Here is a 16734-nt window from a genome sequence, read left to right as displayed (position 1 = left end):
TATTAATCCGGGTTAAATCTACTCAAGTTTTTTGTTCCTTTTTTAACCCTATTTGATCCTTTTTTATTTAATAGAAAGGAAATAAAGCTACATTGTTTTTCTTTTGTGAAGAGAAAATATTTTTTCAATATCACCATGATTACTCTTTTTTTTTTAAAAAAAAAATTAATCAATATGATATATCGTCTATTTTTTCTATCTAATTATAATTATAATAGAATCAATTTATTTGGTCCATCTGAGATTGAAAGCTTTATAAAGAACAGGGTGAATTGTAAAAAATACAACAGCAGAAATGACCACCGCCAGAGAGTTAATAGCCAGTTGGGGTGATTGACTGCAGCTTGAAAGCAACAAAAATCAATTCCAGCCACTGCAAATTGATTGTCTCTTTATTTCCTGAGAATGAAGATCACAAAAAATAAAAAACCAAAACCCCACCAGACTGCTGTATCATGCTGTTTCTCATTTATGTACAATTTCTCCCACAAATTGTATTATCATTTCTCCCGACAAAAAATTGAGAGTTTCTCCAGAATGCTCTTCTTTACAGACCAAAGCAGATCTCCACCAAGAATCACATCTTTTTACGGGGTCGTGAAGACCAATTTTGGGGCATTAGAGATTTCAGTTTGTGATTCCTTTACATGGGGCGAGAGAGAGCAGGAAATCCATTCTTTTTGGACACATAATCCTTAACGAGAACTTTTCTCATTCCTTCAGTATCTGCAGAATATGCTTCACATACACGGATGTTGAATCCACCCCTCACCTACAAGCCTTCTGCCCACTGACAAGTTGAATCGTATGTTAATAGTTAAATCAATTCTTCACTTGTCCATGTAACTTATCAAGAGTCCGCCACGTTACCGCATCAGGGGTCAACCCATTCTTTTGCATTTCTCCTGCAATTTGGTAAGCTTCTCTTTTCATACCTAAGCTGCAAGCTCTGTCAATCACAATGTTATAGCTTACAATATTAGGATTGACCCCAGAATCTACCAATTCATAAAGGAAATGTATGGCCTCATTCAAATGGCCTGAGCGGGAAAGTCCTTTGAGAATGGCTGCATAAACAAAATCATCATGGATTTTTGACGGCCAAATAACCTCATCCCAGAACTTCTTAGCCCCATCTATTTGGCCAGACTCGCATAATCCCTCGACTATTATACTGTAAGTTTGACTATTGGCAGCTACACCATCAGTTATCATTTCATCAAAAACCGCCACTGCCTCATTTGTTAACTGAAGTTTAAACAAACCACGAAGAATTGCATTGTATGTCACAACACCGGGAGTGATACCCTTTTCAAGCATTTGAAGCAATAAATTGCGAGCTTCTTGACTTCTTCCAACATTTAATAAACCACTTATGATGGAAGTGAAGGTCACAGCATCAGGGGCAGAAAATTTCCCCGTCATCATATCATTTAGCACCTTCAAAGCTTCTTCAACTCTTCCCATCTTGCAAAACCCATTAATAACTGTGTTGAGAGTGATCACATCAGGCTGACAATTAGTTTGTAGCATAGAAACAAGCACATTCAAAAGCTCAGTTGGATTATTCATGAGACAAAGAGCTCTTAAATATATATTGTAAATCCTAGTTCTATTCATCCCTTCCTTGTTCAACATAACTTTTAAAACTTCCCTTGCCTTGTCAAGATCCATTGCTTGACAAAGTGCTTCTACCAGAACCTTGTAAGTATACTCAGACAGCAAGTAACCAAATCCAACCCCTTCCTCTAACAACTGATAAGCTCTCATGCAACCCCCTTCCTTACAAAGCCCATGTATGATTGAATTATATGACACTATACTTGGTGTAAACCCTTTTTTCCTCATTATATAAACAACCCTGGAAGCACCATGGCTCCTCCCAACCTTACAAAGGGAATCAATCAAATGCCCATAAGCAAAGTCCACATTCACCCAATTTCCTTGTGGCATTTCCTCGGCAATCATAAAAACCTCATTAAAAAGCCCTTCTCTACACAAACAATCAACAAGATGAGCAAAAGCGGCACTATTCACTGACTGATCCTCTTCATATCTCATTCTCTGAAAGAGCACGTGCATCAATTCTCTTCCACGTTCAATGTCTCTCTTTCTTAAAACTCCACGAATCAACAAACTATAAGACAGCGCATTAGGCACGACACCCCATTCAGGCATTTCATCGAACAGCTTATAAGCATCAGAGATTTCACCAATCTTACAATACCCATTAACCAAGGTAGTATAACTTACAATACTTGGACAGTGCCCTCTGTTAATCATGTCGTACAACATCCTATGCGCTACATTCGGCAGCGAGACCGAGCAAAACTGATCTATCAAACGGTTATAATTAATCAACGAAGGCACAAACTCAGGCTTAAATTCAATCAAACGATGAATAACATTCAATGTCCTAAATGGGTCTTTAGAGTGAAGCAAGCGAGCAACGAGTACATTACAAGTACGCTCATCAGGGACACAAAGGGAGGTTAAAAAGATGATAAGGCGTTGGTGGGCTTCATTGAAGCGGTTGGCATCACAGAGGCCGTGAATTATGCTGCTGAGATTGAGGGAGTCAGGGAGGTATCCACGGAGGCGGAGATGGTCAAGAAGGCGGAGGGCTTCATCAACGTTGCGGTGTTTGGTGCAGAGGTCATGGATTTTTTTGGTCCAGTATGACCTGTTGGTTATGCAAATGCTTTGTTGTTGGTGGTTCAGTGCTTGTTCTTGGTGTTGTGGTTGGTTTTCTGGGTTTGTAGAGAGGAATGAGAGAGGTGAGAGTTTGGGTTTGAAAGGTATTGAGAGCTTCTTGAGTTTTGAGAGATCGGGGAGGAACATTGCTTTGGAGCATGCTTTTCTGAGAGTGACTAGGTTTTTAAGCGCCAACTGCTTGATTAGTCAAAAACGAGTGGTCATATTCCAAATATATTTTTATTTAATCTTGTTATAACTATTTATAATAATTTTAATGATTTATATCTTTTACGAGAGAGAGAGAGAGAGATTTAAGACAAGATATTGAAGGTCATATTAGTAAAAAAAGTTTTTTTGCTATTTTTAAGAATAATTTTTAAATATATACACCATTTATTACTTTATGTTTTCAAAATTTTAAATTAACAGTTAAAATATCAGAAATAATTTTATATTATTTTTTTAATAATATTTTGAAGTAAAGAAAATTGAAATCAACACTCAATATTTTACATGGAAACTCTTTTTTTTTTTATTAGTAACGTGGGTGCCTGGAATAGTTTATGTACATCTTAACTAATTTTACGAGTTCTAAAGTTAACAACCATGTAAATCTCCAATGACCTTCAAAAAACTCAAATTCATAACCATTAAAGAACAAATCCAAGACCTGATCAATTAAACTTCTTCTCAAGAATTACATGGAAACCTCTTAATAAGACAATGTCTAAAACTCTTCATGGTGTAAAAGTTACAATTACAATATTTTTTTTTCTATAGAACACAATAACATCATTTGATAAAAATAAAAAATATATATATTCAATTTAAATAATTGAGCAAATCTTCAATTAATTTTTACATATTTAATTATGCCAATTTAAGATGGTGTTTGTTTTTGCAATGACACTATATTTTAAAAAAAATATTTTTTTGCTTTAAATTGTTCTTATTTTTTAATTATTTTTGGATCATTTTGGTGTGATAATATTAAAAATAATTTTTTAAAAATAAAAAATATTATTTTTTATGTATTTTCAAGTGGAGAATATTTTAAAAAGTAAATGCTACCGTATTATCGAACACTATTTAAATTTTAAATAAAAATATAGCTTTCTATCAAAACGATAAAACTTTGGCATGATTATATATATAATTGAAGACTAAGGTAGTGTGCAATTCATTCGTCAAAGTCTGTAGTTTGAATGAAAGGATTAATTGAAAATAAAATATTTATTTAATATCTAGATAAATATAATTAAGAATTAATTAAAAACTCATCTCTTGAAGATGAATTAAATAAAAATGAAAACAAAGAAGGAAGTAATTGATTTGAGCTGCACATCTAGCTGTCCAAGCTTGCCTAACTGCATGCATTTGCATGAAATGTGTACGAAGATGGAAGAGAATGCAACGAGTTCGTGGGAGGGCTACTGCTTCATTTTGTAGCTGTTAACACAAACCTCTGAGTAAATTTGCCGTTCAAACATCTTCAACTGTGGGATTAATTAGCTCCTCCATGTTTAATTTGGTATGCAACAATGGAAATCAACAATTCCTGCAAGTTAAAGAGCAAAGAGGGAATTCTTGAAGAATCATTTGAAAAAATAATGAACGTCTCGTTCACTGATTTGATTCGATTTTGGCAGTGGAAACGTTTTGAAACCAAGCTCCTCTATCTCCTGCAAATTTAGAAATTCATTTAGCAGTAGAGGAATTTGTGAAAATATGCACAAGAAGCAGGATAGTTTAATTACCTCTCTCGGCTCTCGTCCCAGTACCTTCCTTTTCCATCCTCCCCATGATATCAGTCTTTTAGAAGACGGCATTGATCATCGATAGCGAGTTCCTCCAGTTGAGTAGCCTGTCGAGGCCATACGGTAGCCTTTCAAGCTTCCTACAACCACTGAGGTCTAAATTTCGCAGATATTAATGCTGTTTCCAAATTTCTTCAGGCAGCCTTTCAAGCTCCCAGCCACCACAGAGGTACGAAGTTAGCAGATTGTGCGCGCAACCTCTTAAACCTATCAAGTGGTGTACACCTTATTTTCAGAATTGTCTCTCCTCGTTTGTTTGGTTTTGGAATACCAGGCATTTCTTAGGATTCATTTATTTGCCGGAAAGAATTGTTTTTCGAAAGTGATTTTTTTGGAAAATAAATTTTTTGAAAGTAAATTATTTTTTAATATTTGATAGTATTATAGAAAATAATTTGAAAAACACTTTTCAGTGTTTGTTTTTGAAAAGTGATTTTTTTAGAAAATAAATTTCTTGAAAGTGAATTATTTTTCAATATTTGATAATATTATAGAAAATAATTTAAAAAATACTTTTCAGTGTTTGTTTTTGAAAAGTGATTTTTTAAAAAAATAAATTTCTTGAAAGTGAATTATTTTTTTGGCTAATGTAATGATGTATTGCTTCTCACAAAGGCTCATATAAATTCCCAGATTAGACTTATCTCAAGCATCCTCTCTGTTTCTTGTAGGGCATCTGGGCTTAAGGTAAGCTATGAGAAGTCTAGAGCAATGTGCTCTAGAAACGTGAATAGAATGAAGAGGAATAAATTCATTCAAATTTATATTGCATTTCAATCAAAACCTAAAAAATAATTGAAAAAAAAAACCAATAACCTGGGTTAAAAAGTATTAGACCTGCATTTGTGGCCTTCTTTATTATTATTTTTTTAAAATAGATAATATATCATTTGTTTTTAAATTTTTTTTTTTAAAAAATAAACATCGTATCATCTATTGCCTAGACTCCTGCCATTAAAAAAACAAGTCAAAAAGCTAAGCTAGAGTTTTTTGGAACTAAAATAATATTTTTCCATCTATTTTCATATAACTATAATGATACATCATTACACCTTAAAAATTCAAATAAATCAATTTATAGCCTCATCAAAACCCCTAAAATGATAAAAAAAAACATAAAATTAAACCAATTAAAAATTTCTTTCTTAACGTTGGTATATTGTTTTTTGGTGACATGAGAAATAAAAAAAAAATACCTAAATGACACTCCTCTAATCAAGATGAAATCATTTAAATTGAATTTGACTATTTTTGTCTCTAAAACTTGGTCGATCGACAACTTTTTCTATTCTACACCATTTTTTGATGACTCTTTCTCCTTACAAATTTGAGGGACTGAAACATCAAAATCTTAATAAATAGGAAAAAAATGAAATGAAAAAAAATCTAAGTTAAATCGGGTTAACCTATTAACCCTATGACCATGGACACAAAATTAAAATAACCCCAAAAAAAGAAAATTAAAACACGACAACCAATTTCAAATAAAAAAATAAATTGTTAATATTTCTTTTCAAGTTTATTAAAATAATAAGGAACAAATCTTACAAATTAAAAAGTTGAATGAGAATAAAATTGAAAAAAAAATCTAATTTCATCAATTATCTCAAATAAAATAAATAACAATCAAAATAATAGATATCAAATCTAACAGATAAAAAAGTTGAAAGATGATAAAATTAAAACAAATTAAAATTTCATAAATTATTTCGAATAAAATAAATAAAAATCAAAAGAATGAGGACCAAATCTGGATAAATAAAAAATTTCAATTAAAATAAAATAATAAGAGAAAAGCAAATAACAATCATAACAATGAGGACCAAAGTTGATCTAAAATCAAATTAAATCAAATAGGGATAAAATTTAAAAAAAAAGATTCAAAACAAAATATATAACAATTAAATATTTGAAGATCAAATTTGATATAATCAGCAAATAACATGACATTTCTAAATTTTTTACAATTTCTGGAAAGTGTTTTCCACCTAAAATAAAAGGAAAATATTTTTCTGGAAACCAAACTAATTTTTTCTTTGATTGGAAAGTGTTTTCCGTTGACCAACTTTTCTAATGACAAACAAACACAGGAAAGTTTAGAAAGTGATTTCCAGAAAACTATTTTCTGTGAAACAAACGGGGTCTTAAATGACAACAACAAGATAAAGAAGTCCTAAGGAGAGAAAGTGAAGAGCTAAAACTAGAAATCAGCAAAAAAAGTCAAGAGTGTGTTTGGTATTGCGGTAGCTGTTGTGGTTATGATTGAAAAAAGTTGTTTTATAAAAAGTAATTTTAATTGAGGTTGGTTTGGAAAAAATAAATGTTTGGTTAAAACTGCGGTTGAAATTGAGGTTGAACAAAAAGTAGTTTATTGTGTTTGGTTAAGAATGCTTTTGAAATTGAGGTTATAAAATAATTTAAAAAAAACATATTAATATTTATGGTTTTTAATTTAAATATTGTAGATTTAACTATTGCCATTGCATCATGAAATAAATCATACTTTATATAAAAAATTTTATTGTTCCATTAAATTATCTACAATTCCATTACATACAAAATTCATCCGACAAGAACTACAGTTTCCATGATTTTTTGAGCGTGCAATAAAATTAGGTAAAATATTATTAGGAATAAAATTGAGATTACAGTACGAATAAATTTAATTTATCTTAAACTAATTTTTTTAAAAAACAAAAAAAAAATTATTGTTCACGTTCACGTGAACAGTACGAGTAAAATCAATTAATTGCACTGGTTTTTCAAAAAAAAACTGTTCACTAAAATGAACAGTACGACAGTGGAGGCATGCTGCACTGTTCATTGAATAGTGCAGCATGGTGCAGCCGCAAGAAGCAGCTCCTACCTGCTTTCCTTTTCCATGCATTTCAAATGCTAAATTTGGTGGATCCATGAATAGTAACTGTGGTTTTTTTTGTAACCAAATGTTATTGCATCTGCGTTTAAAGAAAACACGGACGCAAACAAACACTGTCAAAGACTCCTTAAATGAATCTCAAATCTCTCAAACTCCATATCTGAATGCATATGTAAAGGTTACACCCTCCAATGCCATTCCTTGCTCCGCATCATACATTGTACTGTCGAGATCTGTGAGGTTATGAATTATACTATTCCAAGTGGTTTTCTAGTGCTTTTAAGTGTTTGAGCAATCGATCGCGATCTTTTAGTCTGGGAAGACCTATTATCATTCAAACCAAATGAAAAAATAACATTATTAATTTTTAAATACCATTGATGGAAAGTTTGTTTTAGTCCATATATAGATTTTTTAAGTCTACAAACCAAGCGATTGTTCCCCTCTAAAATGAAATCTTCTGATTGTTTCATGTAAACCTCTTCCTTCAAGTCTCAATTGAGAAATGTCATTTTCACATTCATTTGATGCAGCTTCATATCAAAATGAGCTACTAATGCCATAAATATTCAAAATCAATTCGTTCTTGAAACAGGAGATAAAGTATCATGATGATTAATTCTTTTTTGTTGAGTGAATTCTTTGGCTACAAGTCTAGCCTTATAGACATTTCAATATTGCCTAAAAAGTTTCTTTTGATTTTAAAAACCCATTTACAATGAATGAACTTTCTATTTTTAGAAATTTCAAAAAGATTTTAAACTTCGTTATTAGAAATTGAATCCTACTCATCCTTAATAGCAATATACCATAATGTGATTTATTTTCATTTATAGTATGGGAAAATATAATAGGGTCATCCTTAGCACTAATATCCATGTTAGATTCTTGTAGGTACATAATATAATTTGAAGAAATTATATATTTCCTAACTCTTAAAGATGTTCTCAATGTTGCATCAATATCTCTACCTTGAGAATGCATAGTAACTAGATCTATAGGAATATCCTCATGATGTTATGGCTCTTCAATGATTTGTTATTCTTGAGTTATCAAATTTCGGTAATTATCATGAAACATAACTAATTTATATGAACATGTAAGAGCATATTTAAAACTACTATCCTCTTACAAAACTAAGTTTCAAAGTTGGCTACTCCTACTAATCTCATCATTCTCAAGGAACCTTGCATTTATAGATTCCACAATTCTCGTCACACAAGATAGATAATAAAATTTTTCTTTAAACTTTTTTATATTACCAATTAAATATCCGTGAAATGTTCTCAAGTCAAATTTTATTTTTAATGGATTCTAGACTCTAACTTTAGTTAATCAACCTCATACATGTATATATGCCTTAAACTAAGATTCCAACCTTTCTAAATCTCAAATGTGTTTTGTGAACCATCTTGGTTAGAACCCTATTTAGTGCACATGTCATAATTTTTATAGCTTTACTTCACAAAGGTAATAGGAGATCAGAGTTACTAATCATACTCCTCACCATATCCATCAATGTTTGGTTTCTCCTTTTAGCTATACCATTTTGAGATGGTGAGTCTAACATTGTTTATTATGTCACAATACCTTGTTACTTAAAAAACCTTACAAATGAATCTAGCAATTATCTTATTTTAATGTACCTGTCATAATATTCACCACCTCTATCTAACCTTATAATTTTGATTTGATTGTCTAATTGTTTCTCTACTTCTTTTTTACGAACCTTAAAAGCATCTAATAATTCACTTTTATCTTAAGTAAATAGAGATACACATATCATGTATAGTAATTAATAAAGGTAATGAAATATTTTTTATCATTAAATCATCAATCATAAGAACTTGAAATATTAGTATGTATATTTAATACAAGATCAGAAGTCCTCGTGCACCTTTTTTGTACTTGTTAGTTTTCTTTACTTTAATGCAATCTACACAAGAACTAAAATCAGTAAAGTCAAAAGCCTCAATGACTCCATCATTTACCAATCTTTTAATTCTATCAATAAAGATATGACCGAATCTTTTATGCCATAACATGAAGGATCTCTCATTTATAACATCATGAATTTGAAATGATTCTTCCTCCATATACTAGGCATTTAAGATTCAACAGTTATTGTATTACTATTTTAAATTATTTGTTAATTTATTCTTTTGTTAAAAAAAGTAAGTAAAATATTTATGTAATTTAATAAAAAAAAAACATAAAGTTGACTGAAATAATGGTAAGCTAAAATCACAATGAAAAAATCATTAGGTGCTATGGCAATTGTTGTATCACTACCTAGTTAGGTAGCTTAACTTTGTCTTTGCTTGTAGTTAGTTTCTTTGTTATTTTGGGTTTAAATCTCTTTTTCTACCCTATGAACTTTTTCTTATAATGTTGTTCCATTTATCCAATGTACGCATAAAAAAAAATAACAAGTTTATATAAGCATTTACACTTTGAATTTAAATTCAAAAGAAATTTTATTATCATTAATTTTTTTTATGATAATCAAGATAACATGTAATAAGATGAAAGCTAGAGTTATTGCGACAATGACATAAAAAAAAGAGTTCAGTATAAATTAAATGAAAAAAAACAAATGTAAATATAATTTAATTGGACAACATTAGAATACCCTCTTAGCCTCTATACAAATTCATGCATGTATATTTGAAATTAAGATTGTTAATATTCGACCACAACACCAAGCGGTGTAGAACAAGTTAGAAATTAACTGACCAATTGAAAAATTTATCCTGAAATATAAGATTATTCCAGCACAACCAAATTCCCCAACAAATATCATAGGCAAGTATAAGGATTGCCTGATTTTAAGTCTCTCTTTGAACAAAAACTTCCACTGAAACAAAGCCCGATCAATGGTATATGGCATGCACAATTGAAAACCTAATAATTTTAAAATTTTACTCTAAAATTTCCAAGACTGAATATGTAAAAGAAGATGATTTGAAGTCTCCAAATGATCAGCATTGCAAAAAGAACGGGAAGCATTCCTATAAACAAGCTAGTTTCTACGAACTAACACATCTCTACTATAAATACTATCATATAGTAGAAGCCATATGAAGACTTCAATCTTTGGAGGAACAAGACCATCCCAACATAAAAAAGAGTAAGGAAACAGGCCTGAAAACATGACCCTGTTATGAATTAAACTTTCAGACCTAACCGTGTATGTTCTAGACTTGTCAGCCACTCAGTGTTGGACACATCAACATTAGGAGTCAAGATTATCCCCTCAAGATCAACCATGAGATGACCTAGGATGGGAAGCTTATAATCTCGCAGATTTCCAATCCAATTGAGATTTGCGGTACCATAGCATTACTAAGAACATCGACAATTATGATAGGTCCCTGTCAGATCACAATGAAAAACACATAATAACTTGACTTTCTTTGAGTGAAAGACAACCACAAGTTTGAATAAAATTCTACACGTCCCTTTGGTATTCCAAATGAACTCCTTAAATATAGTTTCTTTACATCAACTAAATAGCTAAACTGACTCCTAGACTTCAGCTAGTTAAAACCATGACTTAGCTATTATTCTGGAGGTGACTAACCACCTATGACCAAACAAACAAATTCAAAACAATAAATTAGAAAAGAACAATGCAATCTTAAGCTAAAAACTTGGGATTTTTTTTCAAGACCCTGGAGGATCTTCTCGGTATATCAATACTCCCTCCCACAAGTGAAACCTTGTCCTCAAGGTGCAATGCAGGAAATTGTTGTTTGAGCAGTTGTGTATCCTTCCAGGTAGCATCTTTTACAGGCAAACTCTTTCACTGCACCAAACTTTCCTTAATAAACTTGGTACCATGCTTTATCCATCTTGTATCGACCACCTGCTTAGGTTCAACTTGGATTTGTCCTTCGTTCAAAATTGGTGGTAGGTTAACAACCGCAGGCAGAGAAGTACCCACATATTTTTTTAGGAGAGAAATATGAAACACTAGGTGAATTTTAGCTTCAGGTGGTAAACTGAGACGATATGCTACCTTGCCCAATCTCTGCTAAACTGGAAATGGGCCGTAAAATTATTAGCAAGTTTTTGATGCGAACGTTTGAACACAGAATGTTAGCGGTAGAGGTGTAGTTTAAGTAGCACCAACTCTCCTACATGAAACTCCACTTCTCGTCACATTCAATCAGCCACATGTTTCATTCTAGTGGCGGCAAGCTCTAAATTCATTTTCAATTGCTGTAGTACTTCATCCCGATTAAGAAGACTTTAATCGACCTCATTAACACGAGACAACCCATCTGTATAATGAGGAATTGATGGAGGGAGGCGACCATATAAGGCTTGGAATGGTGTCATCCCAGTTACATACCAATACTTGACTCATGGCAGATAGCTATACCATTTACGAGGCCATTGATGGACGAAACATCACAAATATTGTTCTAGACAATGGTTCACCACCTCTATTTGTCCATCCGTCTGAGGATGATAAGCTGAACTTAGCTTCAACTTAGTTCCTGACATAGTAAAAAAATCCTGCCAAAATTTGCTTACAAAAATGGGGTCTCTATCACTGATGATGGATTTTGGCATTCCATGAAGTTTAATAACATTTTCCACAAACTTGGCAGCAATACTTTTCGCAGAGTAAGGATGAGATAAAGCAATGAAATGAGCGTACTTACTCAGTCGATCCACAACCACCATGATGTTATCCTTGCTATGTGAAGATGGCAATCCTTCGATAAAATCTAAAGAGATGTCATCCCAAACGAGACAAGGAATTGGGAGTGGTTGGAGCAATCCAGCTGGTGCCAGTGTCTCAGACTTGGTTTTTTGGCAGGTTATATAGTGTTGAATGTAATTTTGGACATGTTTGTGTATAAAAGGCTAATAAAATTGCTAAGCTTGTCTCTTGAAAGTTCACAAAACTCCAGAATGTCTCGTCACCTTACTGTCATGAAACTCGTGGAGAAGTTGATCCCGTAATGCAAGTGGAACCACCACCCTTTGCTTGTAAAAGCACAACCCATTCTTTACTACATAGTTGCTAGTTGGATCATTTGCTGCCCGCTGGAATATTGTTTACATGTACAAATCAATTTCTATTGCCTTGCGAATGTCATCCCATAAAGAAACTTGTGAAATAAATATGGAGTTGAGTAGAGGACTACTGGAAGGCGAGACAAGGCATCTGTTGCTGAATTTTTTTTCCCTGGTAGATATATGATCTCATATTCATATCCAAGAAGCTTAGCGACCCGTTTTTGTTGCTCAGACGTGGCTACTCTTTGCTCCAAAAAATATTTGAGACTACGATGGTTGTTTAGAATGAAAAACTTCCGACCCAAGATGTATGGCCTCCAAGTCCAAATGGCCTCCACAATTGCTAACATCTCTTTGGCATAGATGGACCAGGTGCATTTAGTAACCCCCAAAGCTCGACTCATGTATGCAATTGGTCTCCCTTGCTAAGTCAGAACAACTCCAATTCCATCTCCAGAGGCATCAGTCTCGATGGTGAATGGCTCATTGAAATTTGGCATTGCAAGAATTGGTGTGGTTGTCATAGTTTGTTTGAGCATGGTAAATGCAACAACAACATCTGTATCCCATTTTAAATTCCTATTTTTGAGCAAATTGGTAAGTGGACGAGCGAGTACTCCATAATTCCGGATAAATTTCCTGTAATATCCTGTCAAGCCTAAAAAGCCATGCAATTCAGTAATATTAGTGGGTTGTGGCCATGCTACCATAGCCTCAATCTTCTTGCCATCTGTCTTGACACCATGATTTGTCACAATATGGCCCAAATACTTCAATTCTAGCTTACCAAAGTCACATTTGGTTGCTTTGATGAAGAAGCTGTGCTTCTTTAAAATCTCTAATGTTTTCTTCACATGAGTCAAATGCAATTCCCATGTAGGACTATAGACTAATATATCATCAAAGAAAACTAATATGAATTTTCGGAGGTAGGGACGAAAAATAGAGTTCATTATAGCTTGGAAAGTAGATGGAGCGTTACATAAGCCGAAAGGCATAACAAGATACTCAAAGTGGCCATTATATGTCCGAAATGCAGTTTTCAGAATGTCGGGAGCATGAACTCGTAGCTGGTGATAACCAGCGCGAAGATCCAGCTTAGTAAAATAGGTAGCACCGTACAACTCATCCAACATGTCGTTCATTGTTAGAATAGAAAATCAATCTTCAATCATAGCTACGTTTAATGCTCTGTAATCTATACAAAACCTCCAAGTATCATCTTTCTTTTTCACCAAAAGGACAGGGGATGAAAAAGGACTGGTGCTTGGTCGGATGATTCCTACATCCAGCATTATCTTCACTTGTTTCTCAATTTCTTCCTTTTGAAAATATGCATACCGATATGGTCGAACATTGATGGGTTGGGTGCCTTCCTTGAGAGGTATATGATGGTCGATTTCTCGTAATAGAGGCAATTGAGTGGGTTCTTAAAATACATCCTCAAACTCACTTAAAATTTGCTGCATATCTGGTTGAGTGTCAACCCAAGGCAATTCTTTCAAAGTTTGAACATATATAGCGAAAACCATTTGACCCTGTCGGTGCTCCTTTGCAATGGTCTCAAGTGAAGTAGCTTGAATGGGCCTTTGTATCCCTTGTAGTCTTCGTGCTTGATTCTCCCAGTTGAATTCCAACATCTCCAACCATTGTATTCCCAGTACCATGTCTAGACCTGTTAATGGCAAGGAATAGAAAGTAAGAGAGAATGCAATGCCTTGTAAATCTATTGGTACCTTCTCAAATCTCCCTTGACACAAGAGTCGCTCTTCATTGGCAACATGAATTGTGAAAGACTTCGTAGGAACCACTGGAAGCCACAATGTTCTAGCCACTTTATCACTCAAAAAATTATGTGTAGATCCACTATCGATTAACACCATCATTGGTTGGGACTTGATGGTGGCAGCTACTCGTATTGTCTGTGGAGATGCCCATCCTGTCAATGCATGTAAAGAACTTCAAGTTCATCTTTTCTGCTACCTTTTATTTCTGCCTCTTCCTCTTCACCTTGCACATCATCGTGACCTTCAATTAGAAGTAGTCTAGGCCTTTGGCATTTATGGCCCGGTGTGAATTGTTCATTGCAGTTGAAACATAGCCCCTGAGCTCTTCGTTTTTGCATCTCTTCCCAGCCCAATCGTTTAGGAGCTATCATTGTTCTTTGGTTGATCAGAGTGACAGTTGCTGGAGGGTGATTTGGTTGGATTGAGCGAACAAACCTCCTTTGTCGTGTAAGTTATTCATCTCTGGTTTTAGCTAAACTGATGGTCTTCTTTAATGTTTTTGGCTTAAACGTTCGTATTCCATCGACAACCTTTGGTTTTAATCCGCCTATGAAAGTTCCAACGAGAGCCTTATGAGCCCACCCATGTACCCGATTGCCCAATTTCTTGAATTCTCTTTGATAATCTCGAAGAGAACCGCTTTGTTTTATATGTGAGAGAGCCTCGTCAAAGTCTTCTCCATCTGGTGGACCGAATCGTGCCCACAACTCGTCTACAAACATAGTCCAAGTCACGATTCGATTTTCTTCCTTGTATGTTCGATTCATCCATTGCCACCACTGGTTTGCTTCTCCTTCCATGTGGAAAGCTGCCAAGCACACCTTTTAATCTTCGGGAGTTCTTTGAAATTCAAAATACTGTGCTACTCTATTGAACCACTCCGTAGGATCATCCCCTGCAAATCGAGGAAACTCGTTTTTTGCTCGAAGAATAGGTATGTTCAGACAAGAACTTTCTATCTCATCAGGTTGATAGTGAGATATGTGTCGCTGTTTCACCGAGGTCGAGGAATGAATTGCCTTTGAGGAGAGAACAACATTATATAAAGCTTTTAAAGACTTCTCAAGCTGTTGTATACATTCATTCCAAGTCCAAGTCGCTGCACCTCATCTTGTAAACCTCCCACTCCCTGCTCTAATATTTCAATACACTTTTTGTTGGTTGTCATTAATACTCTGATACCAATGATAGGTCTCTGTCAGATCACAATGAAAAACACACAGTAACTTGACTTTTTTTGGGTGAAAGACAACCACAAGTTTGAATAAAATTCTGCACGTCCCTTTGGTATTCCAAATAAACTCCTTAAATAGAGTTTCTTTACATCAACTAAATAGCTAAACTGACTCATAAACTTCAGCTAGTCAAGACCATGACTTAGCTATTATTCTGGAGGTGACTAACCACCTATGACCAAGCAAATAAATTCAAAACAATAAATTAAAAAAGAACAATGCAATCTTAAGCTAAAAACTTGGGATTTTTTTTCAAGACCCTGGAGGATCTTCTCGGTGTATCATTATTGAGCCTTGATTAGCTAACAAATAATACATTGATGAAGCCATTGATCTGATCAAAAATGAATATTCCTCTCATTCCCAACTTTAAACTGAATAACACTCTTCATTGTAAGTTGAAATTCATTATTGCAATTTATAGTTGAGTAAATACCTTGCCATATATTTGATAAGGAAGAGGAAAAAAACCAGAAGACTATTCTCAAAACATGGATTGTATTTCTTGGTAACCATCTCCTGCCACCCATCTGAATTCTGATCCTAAAGCCTCCATAACGATTTAAACAAAAGCACCTTATTCTTGCCCTGTAAAGAGTCGAAGCCGAAACCACCCGAGCCTTTTCCTTCACTATTTGACTTCAAGAAACTTTGTTTATTTTTCTAGTATCAGAGGAACCACTCCATAGAAATGTTCTTTGAATGGAATTAATTAGTCTTATTACACCTTTTTGGCATGAGAAAGATGGACATAAAGTATATAGGCAAGGAAGACATAATGGTTTTTATCATACAGATTCTACCAGCCAAACCAAGCACTCTTTCTTTCCACAACCGTAGTCGTTTCTGAATATTTGAAATGATAGGTTTCCAAGTAGAGATACGTCTAGGATTTGCTCCAAGTGGTAAACTAAGATATATGAATGGTAAAAAGTCCCATCTACAAAATATTTCATTTCTCATGCCAACAATATAAGCACCATCCAAGTTTATCCCCACCAATGAACTCTCAGAAAAATCCACCTTCAAACCAGAGCACAAATCAAACCACTTTAGAATCCGCTTTACATGCAATAAAGAATGATAATAATTAGGAATGAAAATCAGAGTATCATCCATATACTGTAGATGACTGATATAGTCTCCATAACTATACTCAATGCCTCTATAATATGAAAAGGTCGAAGCTCTCTGATAGAAGACTGATAAATCTTTAACAACTAAGAAAGAGGATCACCTTGTTTCAGACCTCATTTGGTACTAATAACGGCTCAGGATTGCAAGTC

The 16734-nt window shown here is 33.8% G+C and overlaps 1 protein-coding gene across 1 annotated transcript; it reads right to left on the bottom strand.

Moving 5' to 3' along the window:
* Positions 1 to 364: 364 nt before the first annotated feature.
* LOC133675650 (pentatricopeptide repeat-containing protein At3g18020) lies at positions 365 to 2881 on the bottom strand. The gene has a single exon (XM_062097099.1). It carries the CDS (start codon positions 2839 to 2841, stop codon positions 823 to 825), a length of 2019 nt encoding a protein of 672 aa, XP_061953083.1. The 5' UTR covers positions 2842 to 2881; the 3' UTR covers positions 365 to 822.
* Positions 2882 to 16734: the final 13853 nt, after the last annotated feature.

This window comes from Populus nigra, chromosome 16 (assembly GCF_951802175.1).
Source record: "Populus nigra chromosome 16, ddPopNigr1.1, whole genome shotgun sequence".
NCBI classification, from domain to species: Eukaryota; Viridiplantae; Streptophyta; class Magnoliopsida; order Malpighiales; family Salicaceae; genus Populus; species Populus nigra.
This window is presented reverse-complemented; position numbering and strand designations above follow the sequence as displayed.